Source organism: Colias philodice, chromosome 23, assembly GCF_061535455.1.
Source record: "Colias philodice isolate Cphi_HAF_F1 chromosome 23, ilColPhil1 Martin Lab GWU primary, whole genome shotgun sequence".
Classification (NCBI taxonomy): domain Eukaryota; kingdom Metazoa; phylum Arthropoda; class Insecta; order Lepidoptera; family Pieridae; genus Colias; species Colias philodice.
The window spans coordinates 2,472,627-2,493,872 of NC_143108.1; the positions used below are offsets into that span (position 1 = coordinate 2,472,627).

At 32.4% G+C, this 21,246-nt stretch overlaps 1 protein-coding gene across 4 annotated transcripts in view; it reads right to left on the reverse strand.

The window, feature by feature from the left end:
• Pde6 (phosphodiesterase 6) overlaps positions 1–21,246 on the reverse strand; it is an 82,619-nt gene that overhangs the window by 13,298 nt on the left and 48,075 nt on the right. For all 4 annotated transcript variants that reach the window (XM_089709754.1, XM_089709755.1, XM_089709757.1 and 1 more), the window contains 8 exons: positions 6,330–6,447; positions 3,039–3,165; positions 2,478–2,596; positions 2,103–2,368; positions 1,531–1,704; positions 1,165–1,335; positions 742–867; positions 75–192 (listed from right to left, as the gene is read on the reverse strand). In XM_089709754.1, coding sequence (XP_089565880.1) covers positions 75–192; positions 742–867; positions 1,165–1,335; positions 1,531–1,704; positions 2,103–2,368; positions 2,478–2,596; positions 3,039–3,165; positions 6,330–6,447 — 1,219 coding nt within the window. The remainder of the gene's footprint in view (positions 1–74; positions 193–741; positions 868–1,164; positions 1,336–1,530; positions 1,705–2,102; positions 2,369–2,477; positions 2,597–3,038; positions 3,166–6,329; positions 6,448–21,246) is intronic.

Genomic DNA, 21,246 nt, shown 5'->3' on the forward strand with positions numbered 1-21,246 from the left:
CCGATTAAAAGTTTGGATATCCTATATTCAAAATAAATTACTTGTAAGCGTTTAATTCGTTTGTCGTAACTTACCGTGAAATTTAAAGCTATAAAGGTTATAAGTTTCTGCCGAAGGTATGATGTCCTGACATAACTTGGCTGTATCTTCAGCGGATGCAGTTGCATGATATGATAGACATTCTAATGCCACCTGGAAGGTAACAAATACTACTATTAATTAAAGTTAAGATTAAGGAGAATATTTACCTGTTATGTATTGAAAAGAGGGCCGACGGGTAAGATTATTCTAATTATTTTTTTAAGACTGCCAAGTGTTATATTTAGGGCTTGTCCAGCCTTGACGTGACAACGTCTTATAATTCGATAGAGCCGGCTGCACGCACGAAAAAACATGACTCATGCGGCGTTACCTCGCTCTGAGGCGTTCCATGTAAGGCTTGAAGTGCAAGCGAGAGCGCGGAACGAGCGACAAAGAAGCACAATCGGACGTTGTCACGTTCAACTATCGTCAGTAAACCGACTTTACAGACAACCAATTTTTTTATATAAACAGTTGATGTACGCGAAAAACTATTATTTTTTGTCAAGTAAAATATTCATGTTAAACAGTGCGTTTGGTATTGTTAATTATAGAACTTCGTCCTGTTTTTCTTATATTAATTATCTATCTACATGTCTGTTTAGCTTACATTTACTAGGTGGGTAGGTAATTTATTCATTCATATTTAGAGTGTCTTACTTTTTGCTTAGCCATGAGTTTACAAGCGTTTTCATACATTTGTGTATTATGAATTCCAAGACCACAGAAAATGGCAAACGCTTCGAATATCGAAATATCGCCATCTGTGAATTGTGATCCGTTCTCCTGAAAATAGTAATTTAATATGTAAATTAAAGTATAAAATATTTGAGCAATACCAATGATAACAGATTTTTTTTCCTTATTGTAAATCGGTATGTGTAAAAAGCCTAGAAAAATGAAGGTAGGTTTATTTTATTTCAAATTCCATAGTAAATGGAATATTTCGACTTTTTTCTCCGTCTTTATTATCTCAGAACTTTCGACTGGGTGAATCGATTTCCATGATCCTTTTTTTATTTGAAAGCTGGTGCTTCAAGTGTGGTTTTATTAAAAGTTAAATAAAAAATATCGAACAAATACCTTATTAATAAGCTGCGCAACACCAATAACATCTTTATTCGCGTTTACAATGGGCATACACAGCATGGTCCGGACGTTAGCAGCGTCGTCACATTCCTTATTCGTCATGCCGTTTTCACTTCTCCATTCGTCCACATCGGATATATTTAGCGCTTTGTTTGATTGGGCTACCTGCAATTGGTATTTTTATTATTATTTAGGCAAGAGGAAGCATAGGAAAGTCACTTAAAAATAAAAAAAAAATATTGTTTATCATACAGTTTCAACCTGTGGTTTCAACACTTCAGGATATGTTTTGCTAGCTCTATGTCAGTTAAAATGATGATGATCTACAAATCTTTAAAAAGTAAGCAAAATTGAACTCACAGCCAACGCAATAGAGGCCAAAGTTGAAGTAGCATCATGTCTCGGTGTGAGCGTCGTTCTAGAATGTTGCGCGCCCAGCTCGAACAAAGTGTGGAATCTGGTCGGCGCTGGGGGGGGCAGTGCGGGCTGGCCTTTACGACCGCCAGGACGTTGGACTATACGTTCTAGATGACTCTGGGGAAAATATAGTTGAATTTAAATGTGTTTTATGTGCGGGTAGTTAAATAATTGAAATGTTTTTCAATCTCATCTTGAATATGCATTAAGACTGTGGGCCCGTAAAAAAAGAAGATGTATTAAGACTAAGAAGAAAAGTCGTGTCAATATTTCTTACGCAACGTTTTACTTTCTTTTACTATTAAGATGATGTTAAGCAAAAAAATTCAAAACAGCTTCAATATGTCTGTGGATTAGGGAATTATTAAAATTTAAAGATTTAAGAGTAAAGATTTGAGACTTTAAACTACTGACCCCGTAGTTTTTTTGAAAATAATGCTTAAAAAAGTAATAGAGGGCATAAAACAATTTTGAAGTCAATGTTTTAAGGAATATCTATTATCTTATTTCCTTACCGATTCACAATGATCCGTATCCAGTATAAATACAGCGCATCTCTCACACTTCAATAATTCTCGTGCCTCCGTCATTATTTTCGTCACAAGGCATTCCAAATTGCTCTGTTCTTCAAATATACTCCTAGCTAATGCCAGTAGAATCTGATTCCTCTTATATTCGAGTACAGACGATTCAAAGAGCTGCGCATTTTGAATACCAATGCCGCAGAATGTAAGATATCGCCTGAAGACTTCTACGTCACGCGGTGAGAATTCTTTTGAGCCTGTGGAAAAAATGTGAGCAAATATTTATTTACGCAATCTTTGCTACGAATAATTTGAAAGGATTTTTAAAAGAATGAATAAAGGTCAATTGTTTTCAAAGGAACTTACCATCTGTCTTATTTATTATCTGTGCAACGCCTACAACGTCGCCCTCGTAATTACAGATCGGCATACATAGAATTAGCTCCGTTTTGTAACCAGTCTTGACGTCAATTTCACTGTTAAACCTAGAATTTTAAATACATGAAAGTAAATAAGTGTTTCATTTTTCGATGCAGAATTCAATACCAATAAAATGTTTATTTCTCTGTGTGAATTGTGAATTGAATAGTTAGTTAAAACATGTAAAAGATGTCAAAAAATAACGTTAGTGTAAACATTATAAACTCTTTTAATCAATGCTTAAAACCAGCTACCGATTAAATTTGCCCTTTTCCAAAAAATATATTAATAAATTATGAAAGAGAACCACCATATTTAATAAACAAGGAGGATCCATCATAAGGACAAAACAATTCAATTCTTGTTTTATTTTTTGTTCTATCAAATCAAATCAAATATATAATTTATTTGCTAGTATTAGTACAATATGGTTACTTCGGTGTTTATATTATATACAATATTATTTATCATATATACCTACTGCTGTATAAGATTTATTATACTAACCGTGGATCTGCGTACGCGTTCCTGATATTTATGGGGTGTTTCGTTTGAGCCGCCAACCCTGCGACCCCTACGCCAAACGGTATTCTAATTTCTTGCGTACGCGCCATCCGTAGGGCGTCGTATAATTCTGAAATAATATGACATTTTAGAAGAATACTGGTATTATAAAATGATGTTTTATATGCTTGTAGTGTATTATTTTATTACTATAAATATATAAAATTCTAAGTAGGTATGTTAGACATTAATTATTACTAAATTAATGTGTAGAGAAGAATTTGCTTCGAGATCCATGAAAATATATAACACGAACATGTCACATAATATTATCACATAAAGATGTATTTCTAAACTTAACGATTTTACGTGTGTTACGAATAAAGACCTCTATCTAAATTATTAATCGAGATTTTAGCATAACTATAGGCTAATAAGTATGATCATTACCTCGCCAATTAAGATTGCAAGTGTCATACTGCATACAATCAACAAATTCTCTCTTTCTTATACAAATAATCTCGAGTCTATCAACAAACATTTAACTCAAGCTGAACAATGATACTGGAAATCTAAGCACAGAATAACTTTCTGGTATTCTGTTTTAATAGGAATTGTAGGGAATTGTATAGAAACAGGAGCGTCCACTGAAATTAATGTCTTTCATTTGACACAGGACTGCTTGACCTACATTTTTACGTATTATTTTTCCTGCTACATTATATTTCTTACACGAAAAGGATTATCTATGTTGGCAGGATTTCGAGAGAGCTTTGTGCTTCGAGCACAGCTTCGAGTATGAAAATAGAATTACATTAAATAAAGAAAAACATCTATGCCATTTGTGTCAATGGTAAATGTAAATAAATAGTATTTGAGAATAATAACCGTTTGTTTTCTTTATTCGATAATAAATTGTGTATATATAAAGTATTGGTAATGTTATTTGTGAAATATGGTAAGATGCGAGTCGCCAGGCGCGACGTTTTTCTTTCACTGTGATTTTAAGATGCCCTTGTCCAAGTGAATCTTCTTTAGGCGCGTTAAGAGTAAAATTTCAAGTCGCGTCATGGCAATACCGTTACGTCATGGGAGTAAGGCCACGATTTTGACAAAGAATTTTCACTTTTGACACGTGTGCTCGGCACACACGCTCGGCACGCGCTTTATATTTAATTTATGCAGTTAATTAGGAGATAACCAACATACGTAGGTATGTAGAAGCTATTTTACAATAACTAGTACCTAGTTGATTGATTAAACTATTCCATACATATTATGGTCAACGCGTTATCACAGCTATTCAAAGCAGTTGGTAGATAACGATCTGAATACCTATGTAATTATATACATATACTATAGCAATAATGTATTATATACATTCTCTTTGGTAAATAAACATAGTTTACGTCTTCATTAATCCGAAATACATTACACAAAGTACACAATTACTTATCTATTATTTATAAGAATTGTATTGTTTGTTTTCCAAACAAAAGTCCTCATCGACCACAAACCACTGCCGAAATAAAACCGCATTGCTAAGCAATTATCCTGACCCGACCCCATTCATACTTCCCACTAATCTATACTAATATTATAAAGCTGAAGTTTGTTTGTTTGTTTGAACGCGCTAATCTCAGGAACTACTGGTCTGATTTGAAAAATTCTTTCAGTGTAAGTTAGCCCATTTATCGAGGAAGGCTATAGGCTATATATCATCACGCTAAGACCAACAGGAGTCGAGCACTACGGGTAAAACCACGGGGCACAGCTAGTAATATATAAGAATATTTTCCTCAATTGTATCTATCAGTTCCATACATTAACATCTCAAGCCACACAATGGACAATGAATCATCAAAATGTCGTAAAACTGAGACGGGGACCACACAGGCGAAATACGAATTGCTAGTAATTAGTAATATTTATTGTGTACTAGATTTCCGCCCGCGGCTTCGCCCGCGTTTTCAAAGGAAAACCCGCATAGTTCCCGTTCCCGTGGGATTTCCGGGATAAAACCTATCCTATGTGTTAATCCAAGTTACCCTCTATATGTGTGCTAAATTTCATTGTAATCGGTTCAGTAGTTTTTACGTGAAAGAGTAACAAACATCCATACATCCATACATCCATACATCCATACATCCATACATCCATACATCCATACATCCATACATCAATAAATCCTTACAAACTTTCGCCTTTATAATAGTATTAAGATGTGTATGGTAGTAATGAGTAATGATATAATCAATTGTACGGCGTTTTATGGGAGATTATTATAGTGTATCTAAAGTTTAAGAAGCGGTGTGGATATTGACAAAACAATTTAAATCATAGAACTAATAATGTGTTTAGTGTTTAGTATGATTTACAGATGGCGGTAAAATAAAAGTTTAATACTTTTACAGCAACTTTACCAACATAATATGAAGGAAATAACATTAATTCTAAATTAAAACATGATGTACCTAATTTTTAACAGTTTCTTTTTCTGCTTCTAGAATGAACTGAACCCTTTTGCACAGGACACTCCTACAGATATAGGTATATGTGTAGTAAAATTGTGTTGTTGTTAAAGTTATGGTTTGCTAAAATGTGAGATATCACTCAAATGAACCTAAATCCAGTTAGCACGTGTCCATTAGACATGACTCATAGAGAAAACTTGCAAAACCGTGCAACTTATGTAAATGTTAAACTAACTTCGAAGTAGCTGTTACATAGGTAAGTAGGTACTGCATATTATTCTCATTGTACATAAAATTGATCGATGTCATTACATACAGATTTTGTAGAGAAATGTATATGGATAATATTAGTAACACAGTAGTAGTTATTTAGTATTGGTAACAACACATATAGGTGCTATGGACTACATATAAAAATAATGAAGTTTATAAACATTAATTTTATAATCATTTGGTATTTAGGTAAATTGAATGTGTTTGTTAAGGAAATAAATAATTTGCTAAGTTTTAGACGAAGGGCGGAAAGCTCGTAACTAGTAAATATATTTTTAGTTCCCCAGTTTTCACAGTTCAAGTTTACAAATAGATGGCGCTGTTTGTAGCGTGTTAAGAATATATTTAAACCTCTTCACAAATTGCAATGGATAGAGTTGGGCGAGTAGAGGCAATCACGACAGTGTAGAGGGCAAGGTGGAGGGCCTAAATGTCTATGATCGGCCGCCATTGTAGATGTTCATAAACGCCGTAATGGCGGCAAATATCCGATCATTTGTTGGGCCAACACTGCCCATTGTAGGTATAATATTATAATATGTATTACCTGTGTCTCTCGTTACATCGAACAGTTTGGCTTGCAAGTATCTGTTTGGTGGTGTCCCTTTGGCTAGAAACAGGCTTCCTCTGTCAGCTGATGTTAAGAGACACACGTTGACCAGTATCTGTGAATAAATAATTATTAAGTATAAGAGCCTCAAAAATAAAAAGCGTGGAGGAAATTATCTCATTAATTTATATATTAATCAACACTTATTATGTTTATTTTATAATGGTTCAAATAACACTAACAAATAATAAAAACGTTTGAAACTGCAAGATCTGTTCAAAGCTTATTGTGTATAGATTAAGGTGATTGCAACGATCTGTTCCCAGCCAATATCCCGCTAGATGGCGCTGAATTCTACATTTCTAGTTTATTTGAGTTTTTGCGTAATTGGAATAGTCATCAAACCTAGGAATAGTCATGGCGGTTACTGAATATTATATTTTATTGAAATATGTTATATCATTGCCTTAAAATCCACCCAATTCGGTAAAATTATGCGTTTTAACATCTGTCATTGCATACAGGGTCGTTTACACACACAGACGTATACAAAAATGATAAAGATTTAACTCTAGATGGCGTGAATGTAAAGCGCGTCACACACGGTGAAGATACTACCTATAATATTTTATCTAATCTAGTAATATTTTATATTACAGTATCTTAAGGTATCCGGTATCAGCGTTCTGACCATCATTTTTCTTTTTTCGCTGTAGAACCGCCATCCTGTTACAAATGACCCACAAAGGAGAATGACCACGGGTGGTATCGGTAAAATTTTAGTTGTGCCACGTATTCGTTATATTGTTAATTCCTATTTGTATTTATAATGATCATATGTATCAATATTAAGTCTTAATTAAACCGGATAAATTGAAATAATAGTAAAAGTAAAAGTTTTTCTTTTGAAACATGTATGACTACGTATGGAATCGGTAAAATACTAGTTGTGTCACGTGTTCGTGATATTGTTAATTCCTATTTGTATTTATAATGATCATATTTATCACTATTAAGTTGTAATTATACCGAATAAATAGAAATAAAAGTAAAAGTTTTGTTTTGACACATACCTATATCTATCTCTCTTGCAAACGTCATATGTCATAGTTTCTATTTGAAATGTCAAATGAATGTGTTCGACGCATTGTTCGATGTTATTTTGAAATATGATATTATGCTGAATTTGAAGTAGCAAATATGATATTATGCTGATCCAAGCATTTTCACTCAAAACTAATATCACTAATGATTTGTAAAAGTAAATTATTTCAAAATACATTTCATAACCAACAAGTAAGAATAATTATTCATACAACAACAAATCAAAAACACTATTTACTATGGAAAAAAAACCAGGAAGGTGAAAAACATATTTACGATTTCGATGCACTCGACTTTTAGTAAAATAATAGGTAAAAATATTATTATGGTTTTGATCACAGACATATCTGTGGTTTTGATTTTAGCTACTAGTATCAGAAAGCTGCGTGTTCAATGCACGTCGGGGTCCCACAACTGTGGAGGAAGGAAGGTAGAATACCTCCATCGAATAAGTGAAGTTTCTCGACATACTCGATTTGCCGGCCGGCCTCAATGAAGATTGTCCGAAAGTTGTATATGTGCTCTGTAACGAAAAAATTTCGCTAGCGCGATTCAGAGTGAGGTGTCGTACAATATACCTAATGAAGTTTTTCATCTTTTTATTTTACTGCAAATACAAAATAAAAATTAAACAATGGTAATGTAAATTCTAAACAAACTACTACCAAAATACAATTAGAACAAAAATCATTTGACTTGTTTATTTCACCCAGAGGCCAGAGGCGGCTCGTGACAAAATTGTATAGGTGTTCACTTGAAATAAAACAACGAAAATACAATAGCGTTCGGGATGATTTATTGCAAAAAAATGAGCACCACATTTTATAAATGTCTATAACACTAAAAATTACAAAGTACAGGCTATTTCAAAACGAATTCAATGACTAGGTATCAATAATTAGTAAATCACCGAATTTGCATTCGCGAGCGTAGGTATCCATAGTGTTTGTTGTGTAAACATGTATGTATTTGAGTAGTTAGTAGCATATTATATTCTGAATTTCTGATCCATGCCTATTCACTCAAAACTAATAACACTAATGATTTGTAACAGTAAATTATTTCAATAGGTAGGTATTTGAACATTTCCCAACAAGACGTAAGAATAATTATTCGTAGGTATACAAGATACAATAACAAATCTAATACACTATTTATTATTTTATTATTTACTAGCGGTCCGCCCCGGCTTCGCCCGTGGTACATGTTTACGTTTTCTCTCCATAAGAAGTAATAGCTAGAGAGCTAGCGCAAAGCTACCTGTATGTATTTGACCAGACCTGGATTTTTGTGTGTTGATTCCCCTATACCTACTATACATGAGATGAGGAGTCACTAAGCCCAGAGTGGTGGACGGGGCGCGCGCTTAGGTAAGACAGGTGGAAATTTTTGGCGAACTTTGAAACCATTTGACCACGTCTGCCATTTTGATATTTGAAAATAGATTATTATTACTATCGGAATGTTGTAAAAAAATGTAATGTTCATTCATCATCACTATCGTATGGCGTTGTGTGACTCGTCTTCATAATCCATTGAATCGGATTCTGTAAAAGTAAAACGTAAATTATATAATAAAAGAAATGAGTCATTATAAACTTACCTAGTAAGGCAATGCCTTTGATGTCGCACGATGCCGCCGCGCCGCCAGTGTAGGTACTTCTGCTGCTACATGAAAATATGCTAGGGTTGCAACAAATGGGAAATAAAACAATTGTGATTATTACTATTATGATGTAATCATTTATTCATATTATGTACATTCAAAACAATTGCTATTATTAAATCTGATGTAATTATTTTTTCATAAATATATAATTATTATTAATTACATAATATATTGCACTGTGAAATATTTACGTATCACTTTATTTTTGATGTTCTTAATTGTCTTTTATAAAATTTAAGTGACGCATTCGCATTGGGATCAACAATCCGATAAGAAAAGAATGGAGACAACATATACATAGCTTTGATTTCAATTCTACAGATACAAAATATACAATCTATCTAAAATGATACAACGGATGTTTCCTGCGTTTTCTCGTCAAAATACCGAAACAACGTAATTATTGTATAGTAGTTGGGCGTGAAAGTAAAAAAACAAATGAAAAGTGTTTTCCATATGATTATTTATTAAATTTACGCGATTAAGAATAATTTCAACGATACAATTTAGTAACCGAGAATTCAGAGGATTAAAGAAAATACCTGCCTGATCATTTTATCAAACTCTAAAAGAATTATGGTTATTTCGCATCACTCGGTTTATTAGTTTGGTAATAATTATTAAAGGTAGTTACAACCCTAGCCATTGAGTCGAACGGTAGGCAACACAATATCGACTTTGTGCGGGTACATATGGTACATATTTTCTTCTTGCTGTGAAGCGTAATTATTATTATTAAGATTTTTTAGGCTATTTTGAATCAGCTGTTCTAATTTAATTCTAGAAATTTATTAAAACGTGATTTTTTTAAAAGTATATTATGAGTTTATAAATACCTCAACCAATAGTTATTGTGTCCTATCCTCATTTCTTTATATCTTGGTAGGTAGTTAACTAAAGTGTTAAATTTACATAACCTCAACAACAACATTTACACTGCCACTGCACTAAAACTAAACTAACTAGCTCTCTAGCTATAAGAACCATCCTCGTACTTCAAGGAATATAATAAAAAAAGAATGATCGAAATCGGTTCAGCCGTTCTCGAGTTATGCGCTTACCAACACATTTTGCGATTCATTTTTATATATAAGATAAGATTATGTGAAAATAACCAGGAAGGTGAAAAACATATTTACGAAAACATAGTAACATAATATGGCTGTCGCTACAATAATTATATTTCAATTTTATCTTTTTATACCTAGTAGAACTGGCCGACGAATAAAAAAAATCGTATTAGAATAAATACAATAAATTACGGAACAAAAAAAGGATTGTAACTGAATTAGGTATGTTTGTTTCTGGGCGCCCGGCGCACCGTTTTCGACGACGCGACGCGCGACGTAAGCGTATAGGTATAGGTACCTACTTTGCTAAAACAAACTAATAAAATTGTGTGTCTGTCTGAAAATTCGGAAAAGCATATTTTGCAAGTTTGTAATTACTTTGATAGTTTACCGATTTATAATAATTGTAATTGTAATTGTATAATATACAGGGTGTCCCAAAAAGTAGTGATGAACGGAAGCTGGGAGGTAGAAGACCTAGAGGGCTATCCGAATCACCCCCATGTATGTTATGCGATTTTTCGTATTTTCGGAGTTATGACGTTTTTTTCAATTTTTCATCTATCGCTGAGTACGATGAGATTTTTATTTATGGTGACGTGAATTATTGCGCTAGATGCTTGATTTTTTTTTGTGTGCTAAGCTGAAAGATAGGCCAATTCAGTATGGTAACATTTACTATCGTTAGATCTTCGAATGGAATAAAAAAAAAGAATTTAATGCCAAGAAAGATAAAATTACCCAGTACGTTCACAACTTCAAGGGCCCATAAAAAATAAAATCACATAAAAAAAGTTTTCCATTTGGCCTTTAAAAACTTGCTCTATCTATCAGGTAGCTACCCTAAAAATTTCATTTTATTATTCAGAAGGTTTCTATCGAAAAATTTTAATCTAAATGTGGTAAGTGCAAAAATTTTATTAACATGATGATCATTAAAACCAAATTAAAACCAATAAATAGGTGTTTAATTACCAGAAATTTTTAAAATAACCCCGCTGTTGCTCAATGTAAGTGCGACATCACCGTAAAAAGTTGTCTTTTAAATGTCTGAATGCCCTTTTATCATTTTTAATGGTTACTTCAGCTACTATGAATTTTCGGGTTATTTCGTCCAAATTGTTAATAACCAATAACCCGGAACTTCGTCCAATAACCCGGAAATTCACAGTAGCAAAAGAAACCACTAAAATGATAAAAGGGCATTCATACATTTAAAAGACAACTTTTTACGGTGATGTCGCACTTGCACTGGGCAACAGCGGGGTCATTTTAAAAATTTATGGTAATTAAACACCTTGTTATTGGTTTTAATTTGTTTTTATTAATCATCGTGTTAATTCAATTTTTGCACTTACCACATTTAGATTTCAATTTTTCGATTGAAGCCTTCTGAATAATAAAATGAAATTTTCAGGGTAGCTACCTGATAGATAGAGCAAGTTTTTAAAAGCCAAACGGAAAACTTTTTTTATGTGATTTTATTTTTTTACGGGCCCTTGAAGTGGTGAGCATACTGGGTAATTTTATCTTTCTTGGCATTTAATTCTTTTTTTATTCCATTCAAATATCTAACGATAGTAAATGTTACCATACTGAATTGGCCTATCTTTCAGCTTAGCAAACAAAAAAAAAATCAAGCATCTAGCGCAATAATTGACGTCACCATGAGTGAAAATATCATCGTACTCGGCGATAAGTGAAAAATTGAAAAAAACGTCATAACTCCAAAAATACGAAAAATCGCATAACATACATGGGGGTGATTCGGATAGCCCTCTAGGTCCTCTACCTCCCAGCTTCCGTTCATCACTACTTTTTGGGACACCCTGTATAATTTGCAATGTGGTGAAATTTCATAAAAATCACGGGCCAATTTTTTGTTTTGAATCCCACCGAAAATATAATTGCGTTATTAGAATAATTAATTACTATACCTACCCACGATCAATTATTACAATATAGTCTCAAATGCATACTAGAGAAATATTGCAATTTGATTCAATTAAAATGCATAGCATACAAAAATAAATTCACAACCAAGAAATTCCGCGCGCAAATCATAGCGCGTGTCAATGAAATCAAGAATGTTTTATATCAAGCCGACGCGGACGACGACGCGACGCCGAACAAAAGTACCTACGACGGACGACCACGCTTCGAGTTGCCAAACAACATGAGTAGTGTTGCCGAACTATCGATAGTTTGACTATCGATAGTTGACCTTGAAAATAAGTCAGAATATCGATAGCACTATCGATAGTATCGATATTATCGATACTATCGATACTATCGATAGCGTTAATCATGGAATACTATTGATGAACTGCAATAGTATCGATAAAATCGATAGTATTGATTGCCAATAGTTGCTATACTAACTACTGTCGATAGTATCGATACTATTGCTACTGAATATTGCAACTACAATCGATACTATCGATAGTACTGATACTATCGATAGTTTTGAGCTATCGCTATAGCTAAGGTCACTATCGATGGGACGATATTATCGATAGTATCGACACTATCGATAGTATCGATAGTTCGTTCGATATTGAGCTTCGATAGTATCGACACTATCGATAGTATCGATAGTTCGTTCGATATTGAGCTTCGATAGTATCGATACTATCGATGGTATTGCTATGTGTCGATAGTATTTACGCTTATAGGACTATCGATACTATCGATAGTATCGACACTATCGATAGTATCGATAGTGCTATCGATACTATTGCTTTTCCCCAACTATCGATAGTTAATCGATAGACTATCAATAGTGGACTATCGAGCGGCAACACTAAACATGAGTAATAAATTGTTTACAAAAAAAACAAGTTTTCCATTTTTCTGTATGAGTAGACAGAACTTCAAAACGCCACCTGCTACGGTTTATATTATGAACGATTGTTATAAAAATAAAAGTTATATTTGTTGGTGTATACTATTTTATTGATCAATAATTTTGGAATTTAAAATTGTCAACATTGATTACAAAAAAACGCAGTTTTATTTTATTACACTATTGTTTTTTTTATCAAAACATGTATTTGAAGTACCATATAATATTATGCTGATCCAAGCATTTTCACTCAAAACTTATATCACTAATGATTTGTAAAAGTAAATTATTTCAATATACATTTCATAACCAACATGTAAGAATAATTATTATTATTCCTACCTACAACAACAAACCTAAAACACTATTTACTATGGGAAAATAACCAGGAAGGTGAAAAACATATTATTATTTACGATTTCGACGCACTCGACTTTTAGTAAAATATAGTAGGTAAACATAATATTATGGTTTTGATTTTTGCTACTAGTATAAGAAAACTGCGTGTTCAAACTACTTGTTTGTCTGTCTGAAAATTCGGAAGTACTTTGGTAGTTTACCGATTTATAATAATATTGTATATATCGTTGTTTAAAAAATATTCAAACACAATAAAATATGATATACTGATTTATCACTGGTTTCAGTGATGAACTGATGAGTCAATTATAGCCACTATACTTTCGTCATACGTGTGTATGATTGATGTGATTTGCAACGTGGTGATATTTCAGAAAAATCACGGGTCAAATTAGTGTCCCACCGAAAATATAACTGCGTTATAAGAATAACTATACCTACGATAAATTATACATAATACAATATAGTCTCAAATGCATACTAGTGAAATATTTTATTTGAATCAATAAAATAAAAAAAAAAATAAAAAATAATAATAATAATAATACAAAAATAAATTCACAACACAAGAAAATCCGCGCGCAAATCATAGCGCGTGACAATGAAATCAAGAACTTTCGAGCCGACGCGGACGACGAAGGAGCCTAACAAAAGTACCTACAATAGTATATTATTATTAGTCTGTGCTACAATCATAGGCGGCTCGTGACAAAATTGTATGGCCGTGTTCACTTGAAATAAAACAACGAAAATAGGTACCTACAATAGCGTTAGCAGTACAAAAAAAATGAGCACCACATTATAAATGTCTATTTATACACTAAAAATTATAGAGTATTTCAAAACGAATTCAATTATTATTTAGCAATAATTAGAAAATCCCCGAATTTGCATTCGTGATCGTATTCATAGTGTTTGTCTACACTAATATTATAAAGAGGAAAACTTTGTTTGTTTGTTTGATTGTAATGAATAGGCTCATAAACTAGGTACTGGACATTTTACCAATGTTTGCAAGTTTGTGATTACTTTGATAGTTTACCGATTTATAATAATTGTATACTTATATCATTGTTTAAAAATATTCAAACACAATATGATATAGGTACTGATTTATCACTGGTTTCAGTGATGAACTGATGAGTCAATGTTAGCCACAATACTAATCACTTTCGTCATACATGTGTATGAACTATGATTGATGTGATTTGCAATGTGGTGAAATTTCATAAAAATCACGGGCCAATTTTTTGTTTTGAATCCCACCGAAAATACATATATTACTAATTGCGTTATTAGAATAATTAATTACTATACCCACGATCAATTATTACAATTTACAATATAGTCTCAAATGCATACTAGAGAAACATTGCAATTTGAATCAAAAATAAATTCACAACACAAGAAATTCCGCGCGCAAATCATAGCGCGTGTCAATGAAATCAAGAATGTAATTTTATATCAAGCCGACGAGCGACGACGCCGAACTAAAGTACCTACAGTACCATTTACCTTCAGTGTACAATACAGTTTACAGACCTACGACGGACGAACAATAATGAGTAATAAATAAAAAAAAACATAGTTTCTAAGGTCATTAGTTTTATTTTATTTTATTGTTATTTTCTTTGAACGATTGGAAATGAAATTACTCAATTTTTACACAGAACTTTGATTTATTAGAATTATGCTCATTATGCATAAGATAACGAACGCGAATGCACGACATCTAGCGCGTCAATGTCTAAACTAGGGATGGCGATCTGAGATCGATTAATCGAAGAATCGATTTTTCGAGCAGAAAATATCGATTTTTTAAATCGATATGAAGTACTGTGTCGATTCACTGAATCGATATATCACCCTTGAAAATCGACATTCGATTTTTTCTGTTTTGGTATAAACCATACAATTATTTGCATTTAGTTGAATGTGCCTGAATTATAAGAGTGCTGCCGGTTAAAGAGTTAACTACTCATAAACTCGCGAGATGGCTGTGTGTTTAGTATCCTTTACTCGCCTCTCTTTAATAAAAAAGTGACGTTTGTAGTCTTAGACTTTATGTATCTATAATCTGTGACAATTGATATTGCAATTTGCACTATTCATTTGTTGTTGTCGTTTATTGAATACCGTTATTAGCATAATATAAGTATTTTCATACTAGGGAAGCGCGTACCATCTTAGACCGCATCTAGCTTTCCATCAGGCGAGATTGTGGTCAAGCGCTTCCCTATCTAGAGTAAAAAAAAAAAAAAAATTTTCATGATTGATAATTGATTTTCATCAGATTTTCATGTAGTGTTTGTTGCGAAATAATAATTAATAACTAATTGAGAGTAGGTAAGGTAAGTAAATAAGTAAAGCGCTTCTTATTTTTTACTTTGACGCTATTATTTTCAGTTTGATCTGTTATTGTTTGATATCCTTAGGTATAGTTTGATACGGTAATAAAAATAATTGTTATTTTTGAATTCCCTGATTTTATTGATAAGATATCGTTAATTGCAATATTAATCTTGTTTTTAGTAAAATTGATACAAATTTACATTGGAAATGCAAACTTGAAAAAAAGATCGATTTTTTAAGAATCGATTTTGTAGGCCTCGATTTTTTCGTGAATCGATTCATTAGACTACGATTCGAATCGATTTAAAAATCGATCTTTTTCGTAAAGAATCGCCATCCCTAGTCTAAACATCGCCTTTCGTTTAGACATTGACGCGCTAGATCTGTAATAAGTATATAGTCTATGCGCTAGATGTCGTGCTTTATGTCGTGTTTCGCTTGGCAAAAGTCACGCACACTACTGTAGAAGTGTCAAATTTTTCCGGTATTTTACTGTTGTTTTTCTAAGTAAATATTGTAAATTATTGATTAAAAAGGTCGAACGCGCACACATTTCATTATAGAGAAGTGATAAAATGATTAGTTTTAAAGAAATAGTGTCTGTGTTAAGTGTTTAGAGGTAATCAAAAATGTATGGAGGGACGGTCGGAACATCAACCTTAATACCGTCAAGTCATGCAGTAAGGCGACGATTTTCATATCCTTGCCAAAGAAATTTCACTTCTGACACGCGTGCTCGGCACACACACTCTTTTTTATTATTATGTTTTTAATTTTAGGTTTGCCTGCTAGCCAAGGAAGAATAAGGAGATTTTTTTATATTAATCTATTCAATAGAACTGATAAATCTATTAATAAATTATTTAAGAACATTTCTTTTATTCCAATGCTCTCGACGTAATAATGTTTTCCTAACAAAAGTTGTCTATAATGTAAAAACACAAAAGATTAGCCAATTATTCTGAAACCATTTCATCTCGTCTATAGGTTCTTCCACGAAGGTTAAATATAGTTTAGAAAAATACCCTGTATTTTTTAATGAAATAATATTTCGAAGTTTTTTTCTTAATAACTGAGTATTTCCATTACTCTGTTCTTATATTTTTTTAAATTAATAATTGACATGCACTAAATATGGATAAACTGTGAAATGTTTTTGTTAGTCCGTAAAATATAGTTTCAGTATGGACATACGTACGTTTCAGTATGGACGTAAAACATGCCGAAAAATAATATTTTCCCGCTCTTCATGCGCCGCTACTACTAATTTAGGAATTCAACACAAATATATTACAATTCAAACCCACAGAACATATAAAATTATATGTTTTGTGTTCGAACCACAGGTTCGAACCCATAGTTCCTGATCTTAGCGCGAACAAACTAACAAACTCTTCAACTTATATGTTAAAATATGTAATGATTCGGTGCTTCTAAAAGAAGTTTGAATAAATAAATGTTTGAGTTTGAACTTTATATGTATTTGTAAACGTGTTAATGTTTTCCTACGAAATTCGGACATTTTCACAGAATAGCATTATCCAATTTTCTCAGGGACGTTAAAATTGTACGTAGGCCTCCGATTTCTTGGAATGAGTTTGCTTTCCGAACAGGACAGTGTAAATATTTGTATACAATGTTTCTTAGTATTTTTTTCCTTTTACATGTTATGAAAACGTGTTTGAGAGAATTATTTTTTCTGTAGGTAGCTACTTACTTTTGTAAGTTTGAAAATGTTCTCTATCACTAAATACATAATTATTTATTTCTTTTAGCTACATAATATAATATGACTGATTTTTTTGAAGTGAAACTTCTTTATCGGGGTTGGAAAAAAAATTTAGTGTAATATTTTTTCGTTACGCGTGACATTTTTCCGTTACGCGCCATCTTTTTCTTATCCCTACCACTCGTGATTCGACGTATTTCTGTAAAGTTGCATAGTATAGTACTTAAGTAAATTAGTTTTTGAAAAATAAGGTCATAAAGAAGTTACACTTCTTACGTGTGTACACTAGTACACGCACACATTTTTTTTAATCTATAGGTTATAATTAGAAGCAGTACCTAGTAGTTTAGTAGTAGAAGAGTAATAAATGAATGTACTAAATCTGTTAATCATCTATCTATCTATTTATCACAACACGCCATATTCTGTTAAGCGTAAAATCGTAGTAAAGTGTATGGAAGTATAAAATTTAAAATACCATCAATTTTTATAAACTTAAACGTACACAACGTCTTTCATAATAAAATAAATTTAAACTCAACAGCATGTCCGTACATTGCAGTATAAGTTGCAAACTTGGGATCATTACAGTATACGATCCGACAAAGAAAACGACTCGATATCGGAACATATAAGTTGTTTCATTAACCGACTTCAAAAAAAGGAGGAGGTTATCAATTCGGCCGGTATGTTTTTTTTTTTTTTTTTTTTTTTTATGTATGTACACCGATTACTCCGTGGTTTCTGAACCGATTTACGTGATTCTTTTTTTGTTCGATGCGGGATGGTGTCGAATTGGTCCCATAAAAATTTTATTCGGATAGGCCCAGTAGTTTTTATTTTATGAGCATTTTTGTCTGTATTTGTAAATGTTGCAAGTGCAAGTTTGAAGTCGGTTGTTTTTAACGCAGTTATGGACTTGTTTGTACATACTAATCAAGAATTACAATAAAAACAGAAACATGAAGTTTTAAAACGAAAACCGATTCTTAACCAGAAAATTACTTAAAATTATTTTAATTTCATTATTTTCCCATTTTTGCTGTACCTACTGATGTTAGTTACCTTTTAACTAGTTCAATTTATTACAATATTTCAGTTCTTAATTTTTGGAATAGGTACCGAATACAGTGTTTTGAAGATAATATGTTGATCCTGGTTATAATCCGTTAAATGTTTCGATAATCATCAATCTTTATAAATCGTCATACGATATCGTATCGCAAGGTATAAAAATCCTTGCGTATTTCAACAGGGTTTTAAACCGAATAACTTCGCTATAATAAACTTATAGAGCTGCTGCATTTACTCCACTGCAACTAAATTTGATTTAAAGTTGACACTGTATGTCTTTCAACTGTAAGAGGATAAAAAAAATGTATGTTAGTTTATATAGTAAACTAGCTTTCCACCCGCAGCTTCGCCCGCGCAGTCAAAGAAAAACCCGCATAGTTCCCATTCCCGTGGGATTTCCGGGATAAAACCTATCCTATTTCCCGGGATAAAAAGTAGCCTATGTCCTTTCTCGGATATCAAAATATCTCTATACCAAATTTCATGCAAATTGGTTCAGTAGTTAAGGCGTGATTGAGTAACAGACAGACAGACAGAGTTACTTTCGCATTTATAATATTAGTATGGATTATATAATAACAAACACTGACACGGGAAGAAAAAATATCACAGTGAATAACACTCTATATTGTTATATTTTTCACTTTTTAGATTAATTGCAATAGTCAACTCATTCAATCAAGCCGAAATTTTGTTCTATTTTTATTTAAATAATATATCTGCATAGTTAGTATAAAAGTACGAAATATTTTATTCATTCTTTGATATAAATTATTAACTACATCGGACACAAGAGACAAACCTTTAAAATAAAATGCATCTCCTCACTCCTGGTACATAAATTATGAGAAAATCCCAAGAAAACATCGCATAATTGCCTCTGGGCTGGCATCTTACCAAACCTTAGCTGCACTGCCTTGCTTCATTATTGAAGGATTTCGGAGTTGACAAACGTTCTAAAAGAATATTTATTTTTAAAATCCTTGCTGGAAATGTAAAGTGAAAGATTTTTCAGAAAATATTATTGAAAATAGGCCAGTACCTACAGCCAATTTACCAATACACTTGAAGGTATATCATAGTATACTCGTTGACTAAGTAGTGTGTCTGAATTATTTAGATTCTTTATTTTAAGTAAAAAAACTAGCTCTTTTAATTTCTGTTAACGTCCATTTGTTTACTTCCAACCACTTTGTTTAAATAGCAAGAATTCTAGACAGAAGGGGTTGATAACTTTATTATTTTTTTTGTAAAAATACTTTTCTATCTGGAATCCGGTGTAAAAAACATTCATTTGATTTAAGGAAAGTTGTTTTTTCACAAAGTTATTCCAAAGATAAAGAATTAATCAGCAAATGGACGGGATGATCCCACTTCTGATGTTAGATTCGAAAGAATAATTTCATTTGGCTAAGTGTACATTACGTGGTATTGTAATTTACATTTATTACTCGGATTTTTGGGCGTCTCATTCAAAAGACCTTTATAAGGACTTGACCTAACTTATCGTTATTAAATATTCTATTATATATATCACTATAGGTACATATTATAAAACAAAGTCGATTTCTATGTCCCTATATCCCTATGTATGCTTAAATCTTGCGGGAGTCTAGTTTTATATACAGAACATTACGGATAACCGGTTTTGGTTTATCGAAATTGTATTCTATTCACTAGTATATAGAGTACGTTTTTCAATGACATGATTGTTCAGACGGCAAAGCGCGGATAATTTATCCTATTGTGAACGAAACAAATGAAATATTCACTATTCACGATGCAATTGCTATTGCGCTGGCAATAATAGGTATATCATCCATAATCTATAAGTACTAATGTAATAAGCCGAAGAGTTTTTTTTTTGTTTGCTTGCCCTAATTCCAGGAACTATGTGTTCGATTTGTAAAATTGTTTCAGTGTTAGATAGCCCATTTATCGAGGAATAATTTATCAATACGGGTTAAATAACGGGGCACAGCCATTGAGATAATATTACTACGTATGGAGGAGACACCACGAACAAAATCTGTGCGCCATTTTTTTGCTCTAACTAAGTTTTAAAAATTATTATCTAGTTAGGTACTTAACGATGAAAGTTATTCCTTTGCACTTTTCCGTATTATTTGTATTATTTGTGCAATATCGTAACACACACGAAGGCATGTTTGATGCGTTTCACTTTAAAACCATTAAAAAATACCGCTTAACATACGTCACATGACGTATGTTGAGCGGAACATAAGTGATGTAGGCGGTGTCGACTCCATATTAATATTATCTCAATGGGCACAGCTAGTCTTATTATAAAATAATTTTCTACATAGTGTATTGCATGTCTAAACCTATTTTATGGTTTTAGAATGATCTTAGCCAAATATAGGTAATATTTGTAGATAAATGATTTAAAAAGAAATTGGCTATTTAACCGACTTTTTATAATGAAGTTCGAACGAGAAAATTGCATGCGAAAACTAGTTTGTACAAACGAAAGAAACGTTAAGTTTACACTGTATTGTACCGTATATGTTGCCCCATATTTGTGACCTCTAAGTTACATTGGCCAAGTAAGCTCTAAGTTACTAGACCAAGTTGTAGGAAAACTTTAATTTTGTTTTACAAAAACATCGTAACATGTTTAAAGAACTAAGAAATTATAAAGTCCAAGTATTTACTTCACAGTACCAACTTTATCTACGTATATACTAATA